Source organism: Siniperca chuatsi, linkage group LG21 (assembly GCF_020085105.1).
Source record: "Siniperca chuatsi isolate FFG_IHB_CAS linkage group LG21, ASM2008510v1, whole genome shotgun sequence".
Classification (NCBI taxonomy): Eukaryota; Metazoa; Chordata; class Actinopteri; order Centrarchiformes; family Sinipercidae; genus Siniperca; species Siniperca chuatsi.
In genome coordinates, this window is record NC_058062.1 from 9,165,708 (window position 1) to 9,190,476 (window position 24,769).

Consider the following 24,769-nt stretch of genomic DNA (forward strand, 5'->3'; position numbering starts at 1 on the left):
CAAGCTTAAGTGAAACACAAACACACAAAAATAAAATATAATACTGTAATATATTTTAATATTTGCAGACAACAAACGACAGTAAAATGGGGGGCTTAACATCTAGTACTCCAGATATCTTATTTACATGTACCTTCTTTGAGAAGCAGCGCAGTCTGTAAAGTGATTTTCTGGATAAATATTTGGGGTTTATAATGTGTACAGAGATATTATGTCAAGACTGCCCCAAAACACTGCAAATAAAACAAGTCATACAATCATGAATACTTTGTGAAAGTCACTTCAAGTCTGAGAGGCTGGTAGCACCAGTACACACTGCAGGAACTGGTGTTTTTTCCTGATGTGACAAATGTTGGCTGTGATATTTCACTTTTTCCTGAGTCTCTTCATGAACGTCACTTCATCTCTGTTCCTGATGCCGTAGCTAAAGATATAAAGAAATAGAGAGAGGAAAAAAAATAGTCAAACAGTGCTGATGATAACAGCATCGCAAGTGAAGGAGGTCATTACTTTATACACTTACTCTTTGAGCCTCATCTTGTCATCTTCAAGCCTTTCCCCTTGAAATACTAAATGATAAGTTCTCCAAACATATCTCCTGTAAAAGAAAGGAACCAAACAGTGGGAGTGTAACAGATTATGTGTTTGGCCATTTTTAAGATTTTAAATCCCTTTTATATTCTCGTTTTGTGTTTACCAGCTGACGTGTTTCACTCCACCTTCACGTTGTTGTTTCAGCTCCATAAATCTGCAAATGGCCTTCTTCAGGTCAAGGACAGTGGCATTTTGCACCACCACTATGGCTTGTGGGAGGAACGTGTTTTTTTTTTCAAATAATGGTTAATAAAACAAGAAATTTGAATAATGATAAAATAATGTTATTAATAATACAACTAAAAGTTGTGTAGTGATGTTCACAAATTATATAAAGTGCATAGAATGATGTGATCAGAAAACACATACTGTATATTCAACCACTGTTTTGCTAGAAAATGAAACAACAAAACAATCTCAGCACTTACGCATTATTTCGCCATCTGCCTTTAAAACCCTCACAGTCATCGCCTGGCCATACTCCAAAGCAATCTGAGAATTTACCTCCTCCGGAGTCACCTAAAGAGAAAGATGATCAGGTTTCAGGAAAATTTACAGGACTTCTTCTACTTATCAGTACAAACCCTTTTTTCCCAACACACATGTTCAGTGAGTGCAGCACAGCTGGGGTACTGCTCTATATCTCACCCTGAGTGCTAACCTCCCTAAGGAGTCAGCTCAAACACAATTTGCCTGGGGGATCAACGGAATATAACACTCAGCCATGGTGTTGTAAATGAAAAGGTTGTCCTGTAAAAAAAACAGGTAATAGATTGACATGTAGTAAATGATCTTCGTTAACTGCAAATAGTGCTGTGGAGGAATTTTGGCCTACTCATCTTTGCAGAATTGTTGTAATTCAGCCACATTGGAGGGTTTTCGAGCATTGACTGCCTTTTGGGTGGAGTCATGAACACTGACCTTAACTGAGACAAGTGAAGTCTGCAGTTCTTTGGATGTTGTTGTGGGGTCTCTGAATGGCTGAAGAAGAACAAAATTAATTCTTTGGAGTGGCCTAGTCAAAATCCTGACCTGAATCCTATTGAGATGCTGTGGCATGACCTTAAAAAGGCAGTTCATGCTAGAAAAACCCTCCAATGTGGCTGAATTACAACAATTATGCAAAGATGAGTGGGCCAAAATTCCTCCACAGCGCTGCAAGACTCATTGCAAGTTATCGCAAACACTTGATTGCAGTTGTTGCTGCTAAGGGCGGCCCAACCAGTTATTAGGTTTGGGGGGCAATCACTTTTTCACACAGGGCCATGTAGGTTTGGATTTTGTTTTCCTTTAATAATAACAACCTTCATTTAAAAACTGCATTTTGTGTTTAATTGTGTTATCTTTGACTAATATTTAAATTTGTTTGATTTGAAACATTTAAATGTGACAAACATGCAAAAAAATAAGAAAACAGGAAGGGGGCAAACACTTTTTCACACCACTGTATTCTATGAATTTAAAAATAAAATAGCTCACATTTCTGCAGAGAAACTGAAACTCTATCAGAGGGGCAATAATAATAACCTCTACGAAGAGTCTTGATGATTTTAAACTGTCAAACTTTTCAACCATTGTGGCAACTTTCAATTCTTTAGCAGTTTTGATGCCCTTCACCTGATCTGTACACACATTTCTCAGAAGTACAAGCATCATCATTCATCACAGGACACTGCATGTAAAGTGTATCATGGACATATCAAACCAACCTGGATTGGCAGATCACAGAGTAACGGGTCCTGAACAAGTTGAGCAAGTCCCTCCTCGAAAATATCCAGGATCTCTGAGTGAGGAAGAGCCTCCTCATCTTCCTCATCTGCCATCTCTTTCAGGTGCTCGTTTTCCACCTCTTCATCTTTTACAGACTGTCCTCCTCCCGCAGTGTCCTGACTCTGCCCCTCCATCATCAGTCATTCAACAAACAACAGCCTTGTTTGCCAGGCGGGTAATGTTAAAACTACTATTGTTTTAACTAACTACTTGCCATGAAGTAAACAAACAATGTGTACAGTTAAAATTAAATACCGGAAGGCAACCGTAGCTCGAAAGATGGTTCCCCTTAGTGGACATAAATTCGGACACCACTTTAGTATTTCTTGAACAGACAAATCATTGCTATTATTCAATGTTTTCATCGACGATACTATCTTGGGGTGTGGTCGTTAAATGTATATAAAACCACTCTTTATATTTTGTTTCCCACCGAGCGATAAAAAGAGTAGCACCTGCTTTCATCAGCTCCTCTTCCGCTGCTCCACATGCACCAAACTGTCTACAGCAGGGACACGTAAACCTTTTGTTAGCTGTGTAAAACAGTGTACTTATATTGAGTTTGTTATTTTAGTTTGTAGCTGTTAGCTACATACATTTCCCCCCCTAACATGCTTCTTTTTTGTCCAACCTGCGGAAATGTTTTAATTGTCGAGGAAGGACAAAAGTGCATGAGATTCGCCTGCAACACCTGTCCGTATGTACACAACATCACAAGAAAGGTGAGTTATGTTGTGTCAAGATGAAATATCACGGCACACATTATGTCACTTCAACGTGTTCTTTTAAATCAGACTTACTGTCTACACTTAGTATTTTAGACTAAGAAGATGCTGCTCCTAGTTTCACATGTGGCTTTGTTTTCTGTTTTTACATTTTCTTTTCTACAGGTAAATAACAGGAAGTACCCCAAGTTGAAAGAGGTGGATGATGTTCTTGGTGGCGCTGCAGCTTGGGAAAATGTGGACTCAACTGCTGGTAAGTGACAAAACAACTCTGTCAACCCATAAACCCCCCATTGTCTCGGTTATATAATGCCTGTGCTTTATATTATTATTATTGCATCGGTGCTCACTTAGTGTCGCCCCCACATGTCCATGCTAACACCTTCCATTACTTTCTCTTGTAATGCATGTTTACTTTGCGACACATGACAGAGTGCTAAGCAAAATAATGACTTTTACTGTCATGCTACAAAATAATTTTAAAGTTAAATATTTTTTTGTATATATTTATGAGATCTCCAGTGGTTTTTATTAACATTAAAGTAATAAAAAAAATGTTTTAGAGTTTTAAATCTCAGAAAATAGGACATGCAATGTACATCTTTGAGTAACATGAGTAAATTCATTAGATAATCATTCTGTAGTTACACAGATATAGGACATGGCAGTATATCACATATTGCAGAATTACTATCGTCATCATTGGAAAATGTTCTCAGCCATTTTTAATTTCAGCTTTTTATTTAACAATAGTTGAATACAGGGTGTAATTTTTTTGCCATCAATAAAACTCACATTCCACACTCATCCCATATTTTCTGAATCCACTATCCATTATAATTTTCTTTAAATTTAAAAGGTAGATTAACTATTAGTTAGTCTCATCAAATTCCTCGAGTGCCTGTTTTACTTGCCAAAGCTGTTCTGATTTTTAAGCAAATCTTTACTAGAATAAATAAGGGCAGCATGTACACACACACACACACACACACACACACACAATTGAATTAGTTGGAGATGATTCTTGAGTTAATTTGAATCTTAATCAGGTGAGATTTTACAGCTGTACTGTCTCATACATAATGTTGTCTCTTTTACACAGTATAAACCAAACATGGGAACTCCAGGAGTTCTTATGGGTCCAAACTGACACTTACTACTTGTATCTGTTCACAGAAACTTGTCCCAAGTGTGGACATCTTCGGGCGTATTTCATGCAGATTCAGACCAGATCAGCTGATGAACCAATGACTACTTTCTACAAATGCTGCAATATCCAGTGTGGACACAGATGGAGAGACTGAAACCTTTGCACTTTGAACATGTTGATGTATTTAATGCTTATGTGGCATAGAATACTTTTCCTCATTTCTTGCCCCTCATTTTTGAGCCAATATTTATTGCCAACTGGCTCTTGTAGTTATGGAAATTCTTCAGACTTCCAGTTTGTGCAGTTTCTGTGTGTAGGTTCAGCTGAAGAAACTAATTTTCTTTTTGTCTTTGCAGATTATATTTACATACAGTATTCACTTTCCAGATATTAAAGTTTCAAGGAAAAATCATGTTCTGATTTTTATTGATAAAATAGTACCTGTATACAACAGTCAAATTGACTTAGTTATACATATCACAGACATTTAGAGAGCAATGCAGACCAGTATTAGCCACAACAATGGCATACAGTACTTTGTATTAAAAGTTCAATGCAATCCTTCAACTCAAAACTTTCTTGCACAGCTTAGCTAGCCTCACAAAAAAGAAAGGAAAAAAAAATCAAATGCACATAGAGTCAAGGAACTAGCCAGTGAGAATTATTCATTTTGATGTGTGGTTCATGCAGACAAATTCTGCACTTGGTGAGTGAAGGTGAATGGCAGTTTGGGCATGCTGTGGTGGAACAATGGTTGTTTCATTGTTAGTAATAATCAATGGAATCACTGTCATTTTGCAAGATGTCTGATACAATCATTTATTTGAAGCTTATTCCTAGCAGAGAGGTCACTATTTAGTATTAGTCAAAAGACATCTGTATTATTTAACATGCATGTGAGCAATGCAGGTATTCTTTTAAGGGCTGGTGCCATAGTAGGAGGGTTTACAAGCTAAACCGCGATATTTGATGATGGTGCCACCACTGTAATTTGTTTGCCAACATACTTTTCTATTTTAAACTACCTACCTGTTTACTGTTGCACCAACAAACAATCAGCCAACAGTATCAGTGAGAAGATACTCTAGTTTGGAGCGGTGCATTAGACTGACACACAGGCCAGAGAGACGACACAAGATTACTGAGATGTCATGCAGTGTGTCTCCATCAGTAACAGTAAAACTCAAAGTCTACTATATTCTGAATAAGTGCATATGTTTTTTTCCCCTCAAAGCTAAAATCTCTCAAAGACTAATGACAACTGAGGTTTATAGTTTGTATGAATGCATCAGAGGGGGAAATGTGAATTCCAACTTAAAGTGCAAATCTTGGCTTTATTATCAAAATTAAGTACATCACAGATGGGGCATTAATGTGTTCAACCGTAAATCACTTAACATTTCGTGACTTCTGGGCTAATAAATATAGCAAGTAACATCAATCTTGGACATTCCCAAATAAGCAAATACATCAGTTTACCGAGCTGAAAATGGTTCATTAGTTTGCTCACATTCGAAAAGGGATAATGATAAAAGGAAAAACTACATCTGTTAGAACAAAATTATCAGACATGGACAAACATGTTCACAGTTCTCTATATCAACTTGTTAAAATAGTAGATAAAATATTTGAATTAAATAAGAAAAAAAAAACCTTAACCAGCATTTTTGACTTCAATATACTTGCCTCTCAGCAAGATTCACAGATTATTTCAAATAAATAAAGTGACCATTTTCACAGTTTTCTCTAACTGAGGCTGTGTGTCCAAAGATGTTTTTTTCCCCATTAATATGTATAACATCACCAGCCTTTTCTCCCAGGTTTCCATACAGGATCAGATGCACCTGTGTGACTGCTGCCTATCCATCTCTGTGGATGTTTTAGTGTCCTACATCTTCTGTAGTTCAGTGAGATTTGTACAATTCAAATGCAGGTTTATACATGAAAGAATTATGCTGAAAGATATATACAGTAAATATTCTGTGTATCCAACTATTGAGAAAACTGCACTTACAATTTAAGAGGGCTACACAACACTTTGCAAAAATGGGGAGAAGCCTGTCACTACCAGCAGGAGGAGCTGTGAGTTTGTGTGTGTGCACGTGCATACAGCTGTCGGTTGTTAGCATATACGCTTGTATGTATAAATGTAGCCCTTACAGTAAGGGCAGGTGTGTGTCACATCCTTGAGGTCATCAATCAGACAGGGAATCAAGCAACAGCCGAGATCACACCTGAAAATGAGGAAGAGAAATATTATGTTGCAAACACCGGCACATGATTATACATGCTAAGTGCCCAGAAAAGAAGAAGTGGGTGTTACGATGGAAGAAAAAAATACTTTTGTCTGAACATGCACACATCTGGAGTCAGCATAGCGCTTATGACAAGACCAACTTAAATCGCATTGTTATAGCCAATGCATTCCCTGTCTGGAGACAGGCAACGTCTGCTCGTTGATTTGAAAGAAAACGAGTAACTATTGGCATCCTACTGGAATGGAGGTTACAGACAGCTCTGTATGCAACATGCAAGAGCACAATACAAGATAGACAAGATGAACACGTTGACTGAATCCAGAACATGACGGTGAAACTCTTGTAACTCCAAATGTCTGCATATTTAGGGCATGTTCTGTCTTCCACAGTAGCCTTTAATTTGCATGTCATACCACAAACAGGTGCACTTGCTTTACATATGAAGAGGTTGCTGAGGACAGACTAGACATAGTGTGAACTAACAGACTGTTAAAAGGCATGATCATGAGTTTGAGTTCTATTGTCTGACAGACAATATTTTTGTACACACTTATTTAAAGTGTTTATCATTAATTTAGATTTCAATATATTAAAACATTATGATTCAATAGCATTACTTCACCAATGATCTTATTTTAAAAAAGTATTTTGAAAAGTAAAAAAAAATTACTAAATACTGAATGCTCAAGTTTCTGAATTCTGTTTTTTTTTTGTTTTTTTTTTTTACTTTTTTTGAGAGCTTGGATTGCTCAAACCCATCATACTGTATTGATGGTATGAAATTTTAATGTACACCTACAAGCAGACCATGACATAATGAACATAATACTTAAATGCAGTGAAGTCATTTAGACTGTACTAACAAAAAAGATCACATCCATGCAATGGACAAATGAGTAAGCAAAAGGCGATGCGCAAAAGATGTCTTTGTAGCTCTCTTAGTTGACTCAAAAATGTCTCTTGACTTAGAATAAACATGTCTGTAATTGCCAGCTTAAAGTTTTGGCAGAGGATAAGCCTCAATGACAATCAATTAACTGTTCTTTTGTATTTTATGGAAAATATACAATATGAGACCTTTAAGGACCTGTGCATGCAGAAGGCCAGGCTTGAAAACGTAAATTCTTCCACTGAAGGAGCCCTCTGTATTTTAGAACTAGTGTCACTTTTAGGTGTTACTTTTTTTTGTCTCGTGTGTGATACATATTTATAAAGCAGAGGCTGTGAGGACAACAAAAACTTTCCATGATGCTACAAAACCCACCACAACCCTGTTAGGTAACTTAATCAATCTGTTATCAGACCTCTTTTCTGCTCGACTTCTGTCCTGTGATCTACTTACCCTACAAAGAAGCAGAAGAGGCAGAAGAGCGTGTTCATGAGTCCGACATCGTGGGAGATGCGGGTAATGATTGCCTGCTGACAGTGCGGACACACAGTCTGCACCGGCGAGGTCTGGAACATTTCCCCCTGCAGTACGGTCACAGTGGTGGCTGCTCCTGGAGGAGCCAGGACGGTCGCTGTGTGACCTCCCATGTGGACAAAGTGACTGGAACCAGGACCCATCTGTCCTGGCATCGGATGAGGAAAGTGACCGGGCGGAGGTGGGTAGGGGCCACCTGCACAGAAGGAAATTACAGGAGTAACAAATCAATGTCTCGCATAACCTTAAAGCTCCAATAAGTGATATTAACAATGAATCCAATGGCTGATGTTTCAATGTCACTAGTACTGCCAAACCCACTGAGAATTAACACACATTGTAATTTTATGTAGCTTTTAGCCATTTTATACTTTTTGTTTTGGTTTTCCAGCTCCTACCAACCCAAACTGAAGCTGAGCTGCAGTCCCAGATGTATATCTGAGGAGTTGGTGGACTGAACCTGGATTGGACTGAGATAACAGGTGAATAAATATTGGAATTACATCATGTTAAGAGGCCAAAAATATGAAAAAACAAATGAAAGCTAATGTTGCTCTATCTGAAAGTAGGGAATTGCTTGCTTACACATTAGACTTGACAACTTTACACGCCGATAATATGTTGTGGTAGTGTGTCTGTCAGCTTGTTATGATGCTTTGTGTTTATTTATATATGCAGACTGTCTGCAGCACCTGGTGGATGAGGCATTGGCATGGGCATGGGTCCCTCTCCAGGGACATGTGGGGGAAGGAAACCTGGCTGTGAGGCCTCATAGGGTGGAGGACCATAGTCTGGAGGCAAGGGCTGTCCCTGTATAGGAGTAGTTCTTACTGTTTTTCACAGGAAAAAGAAAAAAAAAATGGCATTGCAGATAGGTATACACAGGTTTGAATCAGAGTCAACAAATGCAAATAATTCATACTGTAATATTTAATAGAAATAAGTAATAAGTCTCCATGGTGACAGTTTACTCAAGCGACAATGATTAAAATGTGGTGTACTGACGCATACTGTGGAGTTTGATTGTGCCAATTTTGATAGTCATGAAGCACAATTGCAAGAAAGTATAAATACCAACAGTTTGTTGTTAAAAGTGTCATTTTAAATATCAGTCTCACAGAGTAAGGAGATGCAAACAGAATCCAAATACAAAATTTAACTTACAACCCTGGACGACACACAGCTGAGCAAAGAAAACAACCTCAACTGTACATCTCGTTAAATAGATCTCACATTAAAAGTAGGAATTAAGTCACTACAGGGTCATTCCATGTCAAATAAGAGAGAGGTTTTTGTTTACATTTTGTTCAAACCTTATGTATATGCTATTTGAGACCAAAAAATAAGTTCTGTAAAATATTTTGGCTGAATTGTGAGAATTGCATAGTTTTTTTGCCAGTGGGAATGTTGTCATTTTTGTCCCCCCAAAAAATGTTTGATATTTTTAAGGTTCAGTATCTTCGGACGTATAACTCCTGGAGCAATAATATTTGGTAGGGGCACAGAAAAAAAACAGTATACAACAGATCAAAATAATTGAAAGTCACAAGCAGATGTCATATTTTTCATTGCTGACCCTTGAAAGTGGAAAAAAGTGCTAATCTGTGGTTTTGGGGCCCGCATGCAGTCCCCCAAAGTATATACATATGGACGTTTCCATACTTCCGGCTAAAAAATACAGTATTTAATCAAAGTTATACCAAATTGCAGGGGCTCTAACATAAACAGAATCCGATATATGGCAAGTATGACAAGCCAAGGTTGCAATTTGTTGCCTTTTTGAGGTGCCAAAATGGCATTGTGGACTCATTCCTAGGACCATGAACATTTGTGTGAAAAGGGGTCTATATGTGGGCCTTTGTGTGTTTAAAGTTACAAGTTCCTTCCATGTTGTCTTCATGTTTAAATGTAACAAGATATGAGGCTTATTATGACTACATGGAAGGAACTTTAAGGAAAATTACAACATTTCCAGTGGTAAAAAACTAATTCTCAAAATTCAGCCAAAATATTTTACATAACTTGTGTAATTTGTGGTCTCAAAGCACCGATTGTGAAATTCTGATCTGATACCGATGTTTAAAAAAACAAAAAAACAATGTGGCCGTTGCCGATGTTTTTTTTGTTGTTGTTTATTGTGTTTTTGCCAGGGAAACAAAGAAATCATTATTAAAAAAAGAACTGAACTGTTCTAAAGGCCTTCATTACACTATCTTTGAATGAGCATAAATTAAATCATACAAATTTATGAAACAACCTTTAGGCCGGTGCATCCCTAGTCTCAAATAGCATATACATTACCCTACAAAAGACATACATAAGGTTTGAACAAAATGTAAAATGACCCTATAAATACTGTATCTATGAGTGCCTATTAACATTCACCACAATCCTGCATGTTTAGTTTTATTACCAGGTTGTCCATTCTTCTCCTCAATGAGTGGGGCACTGGGACCTCCGGGGTACGGAGGAGGAGGGTCACTGGACATTCTGGCCGGATGTCTGTATAGGAAAAGGGGTTGGACACGGAGCTCTCCTCACAACTCTCCTGTGGATTTTCACTGTGTGAGAAAAAAAACAGTTTGAGTCCCACGGCTCATTACTCTCTGACACAGACTTCTCCCAAGTCACAAATTGTTCCAACAAGTCAGAGAGGCTAAAGAAGTACTTTGTGTAACTGCTGTCAGTCTGCACATGTACCGTAAGTTTCAGAACAACTCAGTAAAATGCAGTGGTTTTAAGCAACTTTGTGATGGAAAACAGCAACTGATAGTATTTATATTTTTTTGTTGCACTGGTGTATTGGAGCACTGCCTGAAATTATTGAGCAATAAAAATAAAAATATAGAGCTTTTCAAAACTGCTCTTGTAAAATGTTTTACAAACCGAGACAAAAAACAGACAATATGTTTGATAAAAGTATTAAGTGAGCTGTACCAAAATACGGTTTTATTATGCCTGATTTTAGGGGTTGCTGCAGCCCCCTCAGCTCCGGTCAAGCACTGAACCATTTGGTGAACGAAACTTTTTAAAGAAGTGATTCCAATGATTCAGTATGCTACACTGAAAAGAACTGGTGTCATGGAGCAGCAAGAGAGGGTCAGGAAGGAATAGCAGTAGCTAATGAAGAGAGAGATGTAGGAGAGGAGGAGGACAGCAGCCAACATGCTGCTGTGGGAGAGTGCAGAAGCAACAGGTGAGATTGACAGCAAACACAGAGAGATGTAGAAGCAGGGCAAGTCAGAAAAGCAGATTTCTCAGGAAAAGGGGCCTCATTTCTATTCTTCACTGTATATATTTTGTTATTCGTTTGACACAATGTGAAGCACTGGAGCTGTATATATTGTTTGTCTCCATTGAGGTGTTGTTTGCCTCTCTGTGGTTATTACTGAGGCTATTATAGTGTGGATATAATGTCCAACAACACAACATATCACAGTGAAATGGCCCCTGACAGATACTCATATGTGCAACTGTCAGCATAATTCACAAATAACTGATAAACAATAAAAGGAAATGTACCTGCTACTAAGAAAAGAGATTCCACCTGAGGAATCTGGCAAATGTGCCACAACCTGTCATATGACGAAAATAATCAAGTTATTTTAATAAGTTACATCTGCAATGATGGGCAACATCAGAACAATTAAAATGACTATGAATAGTGATGACTGCACATATTTAGGGGATTCTGACAATCTAGTGGAGTTCATTCTGCAATAATAACAATAATAATGTCACTTTAGTGGCTGTGGTGCAGCTCAAAATTTACTTTGTCAGTCTCAACAGAACTGCCCTCTGAGCTCATATAAATAACACCAGCTGAGTGTCGCCAAGAAGAAAAACTTTAAAACACAAGTGAAACATCATTGCAAAATCAAGTCTTAATGTAGGTGCCTGTTAGAAATTAACCAACCCTCATCAAATTAAAGCTAACGCTAGAAGCAGCTAACCATCTAGCTAGCTAGCTGGTGTTTTTTTTTTTAAATCCTTTCCCAGATAATCCAGCACAAAGCTACTTGCACAACTAACCGTGAATAACATAGTTACGTAATGGAGGCAAGTGCAAGCCAGCACTGATGTTAACTTAAATCGGGGAGTGTAGCTAGTACAAGTATCTCACATTATTATTAACGTTAATTAACACTGTAGCTAACGGAGATTACGCAGAATGGTGTTAACGTTACTAGGTTTGGCTAATTGGCAGGTCGCAGAAAACGTATCTTACCTAGGTCTTATAAATAAGTTGAAGAACGACTGACGGCGAGGGCTTTCTTTGTACTCAGCTGGTTAGGTAACTTGAAAGACAAGCATGTGTTTGTTCAGCTAAAGCAAAGCAAAGCATGTTTGCTAGCTGTCGTTAGCTAGCTAGCGTCGCCATTCTAGGCACAGAAACAACAGACTGAAGATAATGCCCGAAACTTATGGACTAATAAAAGGACTAAACGTCTGTAACAGCGTAAAACATTGTTTCTGGTCGCGACTGTAATAATGCAGCTGTCAGTGTACTGACAGTCAAATTACCTGGTTTTGTGAAAAAGGCAGCCGCTCGCGGTGTAACTGAAGTTGTTTGACGTTTGCAGCTCCGACCCTCCTGATGAGAGTCAACATCAGCTGAGACGGATTTACACCCGACGTCATTAATTATGTTTTACACAGGCACGGAAGTTATCAAAAGGTGACACGTGATAAAGGTATATCATTACATAATATTACCATATAAAGTAAACAAATAATCCAAAAAAAACAACAAAAATACAAATAAGTCAATTTACTTTGAAAGTATTTACCGGAAGTATCAGTAAGATTTCATGCCTGCCTTGACGCTAGCTTCCACATCTCTGGCAGGTAGACCGGTTAATTATTACAATTACTACCAATACTGATGCTACTGTTACAGTATATTGAATTCTGTAATAATCACGGGAATAATATTTTTAATTGATATTAATAACGATTATTTCGCTATCAACACTTTATGTCAGCTATTATTAATAATACACTCAGGTCAACTGTCATCTCCACCTATGCAGACACAATACCATATTAACACTTCAGGTAAAGGGTAGACGCTAATATTGAATTGTACACATTGATATAAAATAATTACACAGTAATAGAGCTAATTTGCTAACATTTCCAGATGTGGAAATCAGTCTACCCTTAGAAAACAGGTTCTGTGTGGAGATGACTGTTGACTTGAGTGTATTTAGAAACGCGAGTGCTCACTGCCCTCCGGTGGTCACAGTGAGGAACTGCATTACATTAAATACGTGGCTAACACACCTTGTTAATACAAATATAATCGTTATTAATATCAATATGTACATTATTGGTGTGATTATTATAAATAACACCAGTAAATTGTATTGATAGATCTGTTTTAATAACAATATGATGTTTGATATGTGTATATTTTTAGAATCATGAGTCTTCACTGCCCTCTAGTGGTCACAGTGAGGAACTACACTACATTAAATTCGTGGCTAACATTAAAATAATTATCACCAAAACTGACGCTGTCATTATTTACACAAATCACACTAATAATTGATTTTATATGTGGATATAAATCATATATTATACATGCTGATATTCATAATTATTACAGTTAACAATTATACAGATTTTAACCCTGTGTGTAAACCATTCATTTAATGTTGAGCAAATGTTGTCATGTTGAAATGATAATTTTATGATTATTGTCTGTTCTTTCTGTTTCTGTTTGGTTACTTTATTTTTAAAGTCTTAACCGGAAGTCTTTAATGTCTGCATTGACGCTTTTTTTTTTAAATTTAAGATGGTGTAGTTCTTCATCATGACCACTAGAGGGTAGCTCTGAGAACAATCTGGTCAACCATACACACAGAATACTAGCCTCTGGTAAAGGGTGGACTAGCAACTATATCAATACAATAACTGTCAATAGTGATGTTACTGTTACTAATACTAATACAGTTACTAATAATGAGTTGTACATATTTATAATAATACTTTGCCATAAATGTAATGCTGCAGTTATTCGCTGTGACCACTGGAGGGCATAAACATTCAAGTTTCTAAATACACTCAACCATCAACTAACGCCTCCTACTGTGTCAAGGTAGACACAATACCAACACTTCAGATAAAAGTTTGCTATTTTTAAGTTTATGTTTAAAGTTATTATTATATATTTATTGTGCATATTCAACTTTTATTTATTTTATGTTATGTGCCTTCATAATTGTATGAGAAAATGAAGTAAACAGCTCAGTTGTTTTGATTTTGCTCTAACGTTACTATTATGTTGCGGTAACTGTCCCTCAAAATGTATAAAAGCAACCGACGCCCTTACGCTGACCCCTTCCCATCCTGACCTCCGCCCCGCCGGGCGGTCCCACCTCGCAGCGCGACCGCCCTGAATTTCTGGAACCGTTTGGAGACAGCCAATCAGGTTGACTCCCTGCTACGTTAGCACAGCTCTTGCAAAACAACAGTGCGTCTCAATTTGTTACATGTTAGCATTCGCAGCACAGCCATTGATTCTGGACGTGTATAATGTTAAATTAAGAAAAGCGTTTATTTCTGGTTGATGTTATCTTTGTTTTGGTGTTAGTGTACGCGGAAGGCAGAGCTAATCTGAGCTGCGGGCGCGCTGTTAGCTGCCAAGCTGCTAGCTAACTGTAGCTAACGTCGGCGATCCAGCAGAGAAAGATGGGGTCCATCCTGAGTCGCAGAATCGCTGGTGTCGAGGATATCGATATCCAGGCCAACTCGGCCTATCGATTTCCACCGAAATCTGGTAAGTGATTGGCAATGTCTCTTGGCTGAATTCAGATTTCCCATAAACATGGATCTTCTGAAGCAAGAGCAAACATTGAGGCACCGAGTAACGTTACACACTAAGTTAGTTAAGCTAATTATTTTCTGTTGATTATCATCAGCTTTATAACACTTAGTTAGATAATGATTGGAAACATATACATGTGGATGTTTGCTGCCGGTAGGTCACACGTTACTCAGATATTCCTGTGATATTTACATTAGTTTTATGTATCTGACATCGCGCTACTGCTGAGGATTGTCAGATTAATGCAAGTTGGTTTGTTATTACAGCATCGTGATCATAATGCATGAATTATCATGTGTTTAACTCCAAAACTGAATGTACAGACTTCGACTAAGAAACAACCTTTAAGGCACATTTTCCTGTTAGTGTACAACTTAAAAGCTATTTAAAATAAGTACGTCTTAGTGTTACGTTTTATTACACTTAGATATTTTAACAGTAACAGTAAAAACAGTAAATGCAAAAAATAGCCGAGAAGAGAACCTGGAAATGTAATGTTATCACTGCCAGTCTGAAGTTGTTTTGGGGTTTAAGTTTTGTTGATGCTACTGTACTGAAATGACTGCATTATTAAACATGAGCCCTGATATGCTGCTAAAAACAGAGTTGCACAAAGAGAGAAAAGCAAAGAGAAATATTACACCTCAACCAGCCATTTGTATAGCTAAACTTTTTTATTTTTACAGCCAGATCATTTAAAATAACTCCATATAAATTGAGTTATTGTTTACATTGACACAAACAGTAAGAAAGTGACCAGTGTCTTTATTATTCATCTTTTTTTCTCTGGTCCTCAGGGAATTATTTTGCGAGCCACTTCTTCATGGGAGGAGAGAAATTCGACACACCACATCCAGAGGGATACCTTTTTGGAGAAAACATGGACCTGAATTTTCTTGGAAATAGACCAGTGCAGGTGAGAGCGAATGTTTCTTCATCCCAGTTGTTTTAATCATCTGAGAATTCGGTGCTGTATATTTTCCACAGCTTTAAAACTACTATGATTTAGTTCTACATTTCTGGTCAGTAATTGGATTCGTCAAACCATGTTGATAATTTCAAATAAAATATCATCATTCATGTTGTTATTATTTCACTAGTTTCCATATGTGACTCCTGCACCCCACGAGCCTGTGAAAACCCTGCGGAGTCTGGTCAACATTAGAAAGGACTCTTTGCGCTTGGTCAGGTAAAGACAGCGACGCAATGTTACGATACGAATCACAGTAAAAGTAAAGAACTGTTTTAATTGTGCCGACTTAATGTTTGTCAAACCTCTTGATTGTAGGTATAAAGATGACTCAGACACACCGATGGAGGACGGTGGAAAACCAAAGGTTCAGTATGGTGTGGAGTTCACCTTTGATGCTGATGCTCGGGTGGCCATCACCCTCTACTGCCAAGCATTTGAGGAGTTCTCCAATGGGATGGCAGTGTAAGAATTTGATCTCCGATGAGTCAGATGAAGCCTTAGTAGCACAAAGGATGAAAAATTCAACTAACAGAATCTGAATCTTATCTCGTCTTTGATTCATTAAATTTAAATGTCACATCTAAATCCATTTATGGACACCTATCTGTGAATGAGAGGTTGGTTCAGATTTTAACCACATAAAGTGATTAATCTAACAGCAGCATCATTTTAGTGGAAAACATTGTGCCAGAGACATTTAAACTCTGTTTTATGGGTAGCAAGATTCAAGCCTTAGAGCACAAAGACTAGAAATAGATACGGTGGGTCCTTAGCAACCACCCGTCTCCATGGATACTGCCGATAAGACTGAAAAGAAGGTGAAAGTAATAGTGCTATGATGAGTCTGAAAGATGATCCCGAATCAAAAAGATCAGATATTGCTACTGTTGTGCTATTCAGTGTTTTTTATTTTCTTTTTGTTGAGGGAGTCTTAGTACTTAAAGATGACAGCCGCTAGCAGGCTTTTCTTGCTGATAAATGTCTAAATGTCAACTTTTGCTGTTGTACTGTCAGTCCAGGATTCCTTCACCTTCCTGCACACTGACCATTTTTTCTGTAACATACTGTGTGCAGGTACAGCCCAAAGAATCCATTAATGGTCTCTGAAACTGTGCATTACAAGCGAGGGGTGAGCCAACAGTTCTCCATGCCGTCTTTCAAAATGGATTTCAGCGAGTGGAAAGAGGAGGATGTAAGTATCTGCAGCAGTTAGTTACAAGATCACACATCACAAAAAACAATATCCTCTGCTTACACTTACACAGCACACTTTTTGCCAGTGCATCAACATAACGTTTGACTTATCACACACATGGATACATGTCGTCTGTTTATAACTGCGTCATTGAATAATAAAATATATGTATCTTTTCCCTTAAAGCTGAACTTTGACCTCGACCGAGGAGTGTTTCCAATGGTAATCCAAGCTGTGGTTGATGAAGGGGACGGTAGGTCACTAGAGCTGCTTAACAGCGAGGACAATATCTTTTCCATTGAGACTGGCTTTACTAATGTAAAAGGCATATTTATGAAATAGTAAAATATAGTAACAGAAAATAGTAGTTCAACAAGGAATTGTACCAATACTGTCAGTGTTAGCAGTTGAATTGCAAGCTTAAATACACATCTGGGTCAACATTTGTATTAACCAGGATACTGTGTATTCTTTTAAAGATTGCCTTGGACATGCTCACGTGCTTTTGGCAGCCTTTGAGAGAGTATGTATCTAAATAAAAGTCAATCATTTGTCTGTGTAAAACAAGTTTTTATATGAGCTAAAACATGTTTGTTTTTTCTACTTCCAGCACGTTGATGGCAGTTTCTCTGTCAAGCCTCTGAAGCAGAAGCAAATTGTAGGTTTATGGATGTTCGTATTTCAATATTGACTTTATTATTATTATTTAGCAAATTATTAAAGTTAGAAGTGGAATGTATAGTGGATATTCTCACTTTGTTTTAATGAATTTGTTGGGGTTTTTTTAATCACCTGAAATCCATGTCCAATAAATTGTGAACTGTGTTCGCTACAGCATGTTGTTAATGCAATGCAGGATGTTTCACGCAGAGCATCAGTGACCTTCATACTCATCTGCAGCTTTTGAAAAAACTTAGCGCCACAGAAATCTGTGCCGAGTCCCTTGGGAGTCTGGCAATAACGCAGATCTCTAAAGTAGACATTGAATGAAAACTTAGATTACAGGGAGCTCAAAGTAATTTCACATAGACTTTGTGATTTTTGTGTTTTTAATCTGTCTACAGTACATGTTAAGGCAATGGTTTTAATTTTAAAACTGTAAATAACATTCAGCAAATATATGAATCACGTTTCATGTATCACTGCTCTCATCCTTCTCTAAAAAAAAGGAGGACAAAATAAGACAGTGGAGAGAATATGTTATCCATTTTGCTTTCTAACTCCCTTGAACCTCATTTTGTACGTGGATGTGGGTTTCTGAAACATGAATGTCAAATTTCTGTTACTCTATCTTTAGGTGGACCGTGTGAGCTACCTCTTACAGGAGATCTATGGGATTGAGAACAAAAACAACCAAGAAACCAAGGTTTCAGTGAAAATATTACCGTATACATGAATCACAATGCTGTAAAACTTCATTAATGTTTTATTTGTGTGACTTTTAATTTGATTTGTTTTCTTTTTCCAGCCTTCAGATGATGAGAACAGTGACAACAGCAACGAGTGTGTTGTCTGTCTGTCTGACCTGCGAGATACGCTCATCCTGCCCTGCAGACATCTGTGTCTCTGCAACTCCTGCGCAGACACTCTGCGTTACCAGGCCAACAACTGTCCCATCTGCAGGCTGCGTAAGTAGGGTTACATTATTTTAGGTTCTGCTGTTTAAGGTGTTTTATTAATGCTATTTGAATAGTAGTCAAAGTTTAACGTAATTAATTTACATTATTATTGTTTAATTTGAGCCCATGTTTCTCTTACCAGCCTTCAGAGCCTTGCTGCAGATCAGAGCTGTGAGGAAAAAGCCTGGTGCCCTTTCTCCTGTGTCCTTCAGCCCTGTTCTGGCTCAGACTATGGACCATGATGAGCACTCAGTAAGTCTCGTGCACATCCGTGTACAATCAGTTAAAGTTTGCTAAAATTGGCTTTGCAGATTTGCAGAAACATCAAGGGGAAACTGAGCATGAATTAGGGTTGCGTAAAATATTTTTAGCTTAATTGCAATTTCTGCAGTAAAAACATTGCAACGGGATGCAGTGTTAGAACAGCTGAAATTCACAAATGTTAAATTAAGTGCATCTCTAACTTAACACGTTTCAAACTATAGCTCAATAAAAAAAGTCAAAAAGGACAAATGTGATCTAGATTTATACAACTTTTATTGAGCAACAAGTTGGTATGTTGGGGCTGAGTCAACACCTCCATGTAATACTCTTACGCCTGCAGCTGCTTCAGAGTTGAAGCCTTGTAGCTTCCAGGATCCCAAAGAAAGCAAGGCACAGGGCTGCTGGATGGTTTTGTTAAGCAGTGGCAGACGAGAGATGAACATGAAATGTTGCATTAGCCACCAAAAGCTAACTTGTTTCTTCAGAAAAGATGGTAAAAAAAAATGTAGATTTGCATGCTTTTTTTGCACTTCTTTTTTTGATTGTATCTCATTTTGCCATTGTAGCTTTGTAAGGCATGTTGTGCTGTATGTCAGCACAGACTAATGGCTACGGATCTGACACTTAAACTGGCAATAGTCCATCTCTGAATGAAATAGTTTAATCTTTAGTGCTCTTTTTGAAAATGCAGCCATTTGTTTAACAACTGTGCATTGTCACCACTGTTCCTTGTCTGTGTCTCTTTGCAGGGCACAGACTCGGTTCCCCCCGGCTTTGAACCCATCTCACTGTTAGAGGCTCTGAATGGTCTGCGGTCAGTGTCTCCTGCCATCCCATCTGCCCCACTCTATGATGAAATCAACTTCTCCGGGGGTCTGGGAGGTGACAGCAGACAGCTGAGCTCCCCAGAGCATTTAAGTGATGGGAGTCTGCAGAAAGGCAAAGTCAGCAAATCACCTGACAGGTAACCTCACATGTACATGCACACAAAAACATTACTGTAAGGTACAAGGTCATTTATTTATCATTTTACAACAGGTTGTATAATGAAATGAAAGTCTGTAGTCCCTTCATGCTACACACATAGACCATAACAGATAATTAAATTCATATTAAAATAAATAAAATATAATAAAACAATATATACAGTTATTTATAGGGATAGTCTACACATATACACCCAAATAATTCTGCAGCGCATTTTTTAATTCGGGTCTGGTGGAATGTAAACGGCAGATAGAGATAGTGATGATAATATGGTTTCCATCTTCACATAAAAAGTTCGACATTTTTGAGACAGTGTCCAACCACTTTGCCTGTAAGTATGTAGGGTAGAACAGGAAATAAGATAATGTTTGTATGTTTAACATTAGTGGAAAACATCTCTTTAACTTGGTCAGTAATCAGATTTACACCATAACCCCCTTCATACAAGGATTTGGTGTTCAGTTATGTTCCTCATTAGTAAATTGGTATGGCTGCTGCAAAGACAACTGTTTAGTCATGACATAATTGTAGAATGCAGCTTCTACATGCTGCTGGACTAAAGCAAATTGGCTACAACATCTGGAGATTGTTATTTCCATTATTATTTCTTTTGAAAGGTACTGGTGTAATTGGAGTGAAAATCTGTCCATGTAGGTAGCTGTGATTGATTGAATTACAAGTTCTACTTGCATCTTTCTTTATATATTACATTTTTCCCTTGTCCCCCACTCCAGCACCCTTAGATCACCATCCTCTCCCATCCAGGAGGAAGATGAGGAGAAGCTGTCCGAGATGTCTGATGCTCAGCCACACACAATGCTGTCTAGCAGCCCCGCCCCCACAGACGTAAGCCGCCTCTTCACCACCTGATATTTAAACTTTGACTCTGCTGCAAACAAAAGCTTTAACAGGATCTTTTTCCTTCTTCTTCCAGGCCACAGCAACCGAGGACGTGGCAGAGTCCCTGTCTCCAGATGATGGTGAGTTTTCTCATTTGGCACTCAGCAAACAGTTAATTATGTGACACTGTTAAAGACAGATATTGACATATTACTTCTCCAGGTGATCCAGAGGACAGGATGCATTCTGGAGGAGACATCCTACAAGACTGCAGCAGTGAACACAGCATCTTGACCAAAACAGAGAGCGACCCACCAGGCGACTTGTCTCTGCCAGGTGAGAAATCCTCTGCCAGGACCAAAGAAGAAATATCCGACTGTCAAGAAAAAGCTTTAAGCCACTGCAAACAGGAAAGAGATGAAAGAAAAGGAGAGAAGTGGAATATGTGCTGTGTATATAATCTCTTTATGTATAAAGCCATATACAGTATAGACCTGTACTTTCTGATAACAGCTTAGAGCAAATCAGTTGATTGAGCATTGACTGACTGTAGTTCCTAAAATAGATAGAACAGCACTACAAATTGTCTGGTTCTTGCTTATTTTTTACTTCTTTCTAGTTGATAAATCTGTTCTGGTTCTCTGACGTTTCTCTTCTTAAATCCAAGACTCAAGGCTGTGATTCCCTGTGTTTTGCATCTAACCTGTGTGCTTGTCCTTGTGCTTCTCTCTTTTCTAACACTCCTCCTCTGTTCCCTGCCGTTCTGTCACTTCGTACCGCCTCACTTTGGGCAGCTCTAGGTCCTGATTCCTGCTCTATTGGTTTGGAGGAATAACTGTGGTATGTAGGCTTTCCTGTCTGCTCTGCTTCTCTGTGTAAGAGCTCTACTGCTAAATCCTATTCTCCATAAATAGGTCCATTGTCATCTATCACAGCTAGACAAAAAAGACCCAGCAGGTAGTTTTTAGCCACTTATTAATGCAGACAAGATCAAGATTGAGCACTGAAGAATATGCTCGTCTCTGCTTATGTGAAGTCTGACTGGAGACTTCCCTTTGAGCCGTGTTGCTTATCTGTTGCTTCTTCCTGTCCAGGGTCATCAGAGTCAACAGAAAGCCTGAAAAGTCAGAGCACAAACTGCTCCAGCCAGCCTCTCCTGTGTCCCACAAGCAGCCTTCATTTGGAGGATGAGCACCTCAACCCCTGACTCTGCCTCCTGCCTTTTTCCTCCCATGCATCAGAACAGATTTATGCTTTACAAAGATTACCCAGTCCCTCTATTCCTTCTACCCTCCAGCCCAGTCTTCTGCTTCTGTGATCAGAGCCGGTGACGACCCTGAAAGGAAGTCCACCAGGACGAGGGAGGACTCTGTTTATTCCATCAATGTCTGACATTTCAAAAGAAATTTGACTCCTGCAAAGATGCTCTTGATACCTTTCTCTATGCCTGATGGGGGTTTTTTTGTTTTGTTTTGTTTTGTTTTTTTTAAAGATATTGTTTCCCCAGCTTTGAAAACATTTCATTAGCTGTCAGATGGTCAGTTGTATGTTTTGGCCAGAGTTGTAGTCTAGTAATGTGGATTCCAGAGATATTTCACTACCTATCATGGTGGTACTTTTAAGCACACTTAATTAACTCTATCGATTGCTTGACAGTAAATTCAGAAGAATTTATAAAATACAGTTTGTGTTTAGATATTGTATTTATCAGTGAAATACATTAATGACTTGAGAACTTTTTTTACAGTCAGTTTAATTTGGGTTATGAGCAGCAATTTGAAAACATAGTACTTATGTATCTGTATGTCCATTTAAAGTGATTTTGCACTCCGACAAAATCGTTTATAATCCATTCCTTATAACAAGAGTTTATGTTGAGATTACTTTGTTGTATGCTGTCTTAAACATCTACATGCCAGTTTTGTTATTATTTCAAATTATGTGATAAATGTGTATCATAACTGTACTAGAATCCTGTGTAGTTACTTCCAAAATTGTATACTTGCATATTACATAGAGGAGAAAAAAAACACCCATTGAAGTAATGGAACTAGATTCAGTTAACATGCACATTTAAGACTTGTATAATTGACTAGAGCTACAGATTCACATCCTAACAGCTGAACTCAAAGATATCTAAACCCTGCAACAAGCATAGATACTCCAGCTACATGTATACTGACTCAGCATGGCACAGTAAAGTGTGCTTGTCGTAGATGTGGCAGGTCTCTGTACGGTCTTGTTGTGGCAATGCCGGTGTCTGCTTATGTGACGTAGCTGCAAAAAAAAAAGGGGGTCAGGTGTTAGTGTGGCTGTAACGCCTTTACTTACCTTGGTCCTGTATGTGTAGCACCATGCATATAGATCTATGTGCCTTGAATTGATATGGCTGCCTGCTTGTTACATTGGACATTAGTGTTCTTATAAATGCTACAATATACAAGTTTTCAGCCTGTAGACAGGATTTTTGATGCTGATGTACAGAGCCTTTTTTCTATCACAAACTTCATGCTACTGGAAAAATGTATCTTGTTATTGTCATTGCAATATTAAATTGAATTGTTCATTTACTATGTTATGGCCATGTATCAATTATGCATTTAATCTTAGTATATACGTTCAAGTGGGTTCTCGTAATGTATGTTTGATTGGAAGGAACACATCCAATGCAATAAATCCAAACTTTGCATTTTAATAATCCGGCTAGCATTTGCATGTGAATTTGTAGAGACCTAAACCTCTCACTGCTTTTAAGTAACATGGTTATTTTGTCTTCTCCCCCTTCCTTGCCTGTGCCATTTCAACTTAACACTGTGCCTTCCTGCTCCTGTTCTGACCACTAGTGACCTGGTATCCAGGATAACTCCACAGTAGGTGGTTTGTGGCTCTCTGTAAAATAAATACCTGTCTTTCCCTGTGTGTATAGCAGCATGTGTGTAACAATAAACAAAGATTCAGTACTTCAATAACCAGTTGTTTTTCTGATGCATTACAATACTTCTGCCAATTAGAATCTGTTGCCCACCCACTAAAATGCTGTATTTGGTGAAATTATTTAATTTGGCCTAGATTTGAACTTGAGCCTAAAGTACAATGATAGAGGGTAATTGTACAGACATTGCTGAGATTAGGACTTTCTAAAATGAGTACTGTTATCTAGATGATATGACTCATGTTCTCCATGATCAGAGTAATACTCAACTTTATAGGGAGGTGTAACGTGTCCTACGTGTTGATAAATTTGCCTGCAAGTTGAAAGGAAGGAATGTATTATAAGGCAATGTAAAAAATATGGTGAGGGAACACACTGTACGCAAGTAATGCTGGAGAATGTAAAAGTAATGGCATGCAAAATTGTTTATATAAACCCCCAGCATGTCCTTTTAAGGACTCTACAGTACAGATTGCAGATTATTACTTTTTTTTTTTACAAATACCATACATTTGCAGACTGATTTTCAATTAACTCAGTCATCACCTTCTCTTGCCATAAAGCTAATTTGTCAAGTTTCAACTGCGAAGTTTGATGTTTCTCAAAGAAAAACATCACATCTCAAACTACGAACTAAATCAATGCTCTTTTATCAAGTGTACATGTGTGCATGTCCTAACAGGGAAAATCAGTTTTGTCCCTCTTTCACACTCATTAAGACTACATTGATTCATTATTTTACATTTTAAACTAATTTCAAATTAAAGCTATTATAGTCATTTCATGTGTTTCAGGCCTGCCTCATACTAATCCTCTATCTGGACAAGCAGGGCCCTCCGGAGGCAAAGCAGGCAACAAATTCTCCTGTGGATTTCAGATCACTGCAGTTTTGCATATGATACATGGACTGCTGTAAAACAATAAAGTAAGACTCTCTGTTAATCTTCCACCTGAAAGGCCTTATGGACCTGTGAGGTTCTGATTAACATAAGATTAGGATTTCTGTTTGGTCCTGTCCTGTACGGTTTTATGCTGTAGTCAACTTGTACTGAAAACAAAGAACATTTGTTGTCCCCCAGAAAACTTGTGAGAGTGTCAGTTGGTTCATTTGCGAGCATGGCTGCTGGTAAATAAACCACCTCTGGTACCAGAAGGCTGAAGGATAAAACACTACAACCTGCCTTGTCAACAAATTAATTAGAGCTAA

General features: G+C 38.0%; 4 protein-coding genes across 13 annotated transcripts; 2 read left to right on the top strand and 2 right to left on the bottom strand.

The window, feature by feature from the left end:
- Nucleotides 1-31: 31 nt before the first annotated feature.
- snrnp25 (small nuclear ribonucleoprotein 25) lies at nt 32-2,685 on the bottom strand. 2 transcript variants are annotated; one of them, XM_044180568.1, is made up of 6 exons: nt 2,304-2,685; nt 1,023-1,113; nt 698-803; nt 524-598; nt 351-424; nt 32-315 (listed from the first exon to the last, which is right to left on the bottom strand). In XM_044180568.1, exons 1-5 carry the CDS (start codon nt 2,499-2,501, stop codon nt 367-369), a joined length of 528 nt encoding a protein of 175 aa, XP_044036503.1. In that variant the 5' UTR covers nt 2,502-2,685; the 3' UTR covers nt 32-315; nt 351-366. The 2 variants fall into 2 exon arrangements, with proteins under 2 accessions (XP_044036503.1, XP_044036501.1); XM_044180566.1 differs by having other exon boundaries at nt 32-424.
- Nucleotides 2,686-2,823: 138 nt separating this feature from the next.
- On the top strand, nt 2,824-4,651 carry polr3k (polymerase (RNA) III (DNA directed) polypeptide K). The gene is made up of 3 exons (XM_044180569.1): nt 2,824-3,086; nt 3,255-3,342; nt 4,266-4,651. Exons 1-3 carry the CDS (start codon nt 2,976-2,978, stop codon nt 4,391-4,393), a joined length of 327 nt encoding a protein of 108 aa, XP_044036504.1. The 5' UTR covers nt 2,824-2,975; the 3' UTR covers nt 4,394-4,651.
- Nucleotides 4,649-12,602, bottom strand: cdip1 (cell death-inducing p53 target 1). 6 transcript variants are annotated; one of them, XM_044180560.1, is made up of 7 exons: nt 12,445-12,568; nt 11,443-11,495; nt 10,334-10,481; nt 8,613-8,750; nt 8,292-8,390; nt 7,840-8,116; nt 4,649-6,473 (listed from the first exon to the last, which is right to left on the bottom strand). In XM_044180560.1, exons 3-7 carry the CDS (start codon nt 10,407-10,409, stop codon nt 6,362-6,364), a joined length of 702 nt encoding a protein of 233 aa, XP_044036495.1. In that variant the 5' UTR covers nt 10,410-10,481; nt 11,443-11,495; nt 12,445-12,568; the 3' UTR covers nt 4,649-6,361. The 6 variants fall into 6 exon arrangements, with proteins under 6 accessions (XP_044036495.1, XP_044036496.1, XP_044036494.1 ...); XM_044180561.1 differs by lacking the exon at nt 12,445-12,568 and adding an exon at nt 12,149-12,394; XM_044180559.1 differs by lacking the exon at nt 11,443-11,495 and having other exon boundaries at nt 12,445-12,602.
- Nucleotides 12,603-14,242: 1,640 nt separating this feature from the next.
- On the top strand, nt 14,243-23,599 carry mgrn1b (mahogunin, ring finger 1b). Of its 4 annotated transcripts, none has more exons than XM_044180553.1 (17): nt 14,243-14,398; nt 14,519-14,704; nt 15,550-15,668; nt 15,853-15,941; nt 16,041-16,187; nt 16,800-16,917; nt 17,107-17,173; nt 17,400-17,443; nt 17,531-17,578; nt 18,218-18,286; nt 18,389-18,548; nt 18,682-18,791; nt 19,553-19,767; nt 20,525-20,636; nt 20,725-20,770; nt 20,853-20,966; nt 21,725-23,599. In XM_044180553.1, exons 2-17 carry the CDS (start codon nt 14,617-14,619, stop codon nt 21,835-21,837), a joined length of 1,659 nt encoding a protein of 552 aa, XP_044036488.1. In that variant the 5' UTR covers nt 14,243-14,398; nt 14,519-14,616; the 3' UTR covers nt 21,838-23,599. The 4 variants fall into 4 exon arrangements, with proteins under 4 accessions (XP_044036488.1, XP_044036489.1, XP_044036490.1 ...); XM_044180554.1 differs by having other exon boundaries at nt 14,273-14,356; XM_044180555.1 differs by adding an exon at nt 21,425-21,470 and having other exon boundaries at nt 14,363-14,704; nt 21,725-21,866.
- Nucleotides 23,600-24,769: the final 1,170 nt, after the last annotated feature.

What these genes read in the sequence shown, in the direction of transcription:
- snrnp25 (XM_044180568.1), bottom strand. Translation starts at nt 2,501, where the DNA reads ATGATGGAGGGGCAGAGTCAGGACACTGCGGGAGGAGGACAGTCTGTA. An exon ending in TCTGTGATCTGCCAATCCAG is followed by an intron (nt 1,114 to 2,303) that starts GTTGGTTTGATA and finishes CTTTCTCTTTAG; the next exon opens with GTGACTCCGGAGGAGGTAAA. An exon ending in GGAGTGAAACACGTCAGCTG is followed by an intron (nt 599 to 697) that starts GTAAACACAAAA and finishes TTTCTTTTACAG; the next exon opens with GAGATATGTTTGGAGAACTT.
- cdip1 (XM_044180559.1), bottom strand. Translation starts at nt 10,409, where the DNA reads ATGTCCAGTGACCCTCCTCCTCCGTACCCCGGAGGTCCCAGTGCCCCA. An exon ending in GGAGAAGAATGGACAACCTG is followed by an intron (nt 8,751 to 10,333) that starts GTAATAAAACTA and finishes TGTGAAAAACAG; the next exon opens with TAAGAACTACTCCTATACAG. An exon ending in GCCAATGCCTCATCCACCAG is followed by an intron (nt 8,391 to 8,612) that starts GTGCTGCAGACA and finishes CTGTTATCTCAG; the next exon opens with TCCAATCCAGGTTCAGTCCA.
- polr3k (XM_044180569.1), top strand. Translation starts at nt 2,976, where the DNA reads ATGCTTCTTTTTTGTCCAACCTGCGGAAATGTTTTAATTGTCGAGGAA. An exon ending in TACACAACATCACAAGAAAG is followed by an intron (nt 3,087 to 3,254) that starts GTGAGTTATGTT and finishes TCTTTTCTACAG; the next exon opens with GTAAATAACAGGAAGTACCC. An exon ending in AAATGTGGACTCAACTGCTG is followed by an intron (nt 3,343 to 4,265) that starts GTAAGTGACAAA and finishes ATCTGTTCACAG; the next exon opens with AAACTTGTCCCAAGTGTGGA.
- mgrn1b (XM_044180553.1), top strand. Translation starts at nt 14,617, where the DNA reads ATGGGGTCCATCCTGAGTCGCAGAATCGCTGGTGTCGAGGATATCGAT. An exon ending in GTCCCTGTCTCCAGATGATG is followed by an intron (nt 20,771 to 20,852) that starts GTGAGTTTTCTC and finishes TTACTTCTCCAG; the next exon opens with GTGATCCAGAGGACAGGATG. An exon ending in AGGCGACTTGTCTCTGCCAG is followed by an intron (nt 20,967 to 21,724) that starts GTGAGAAATCCT and finishes CTTCCTGTCCAG; the next exon opens with GGTCATCAGAGTCAACAGAA.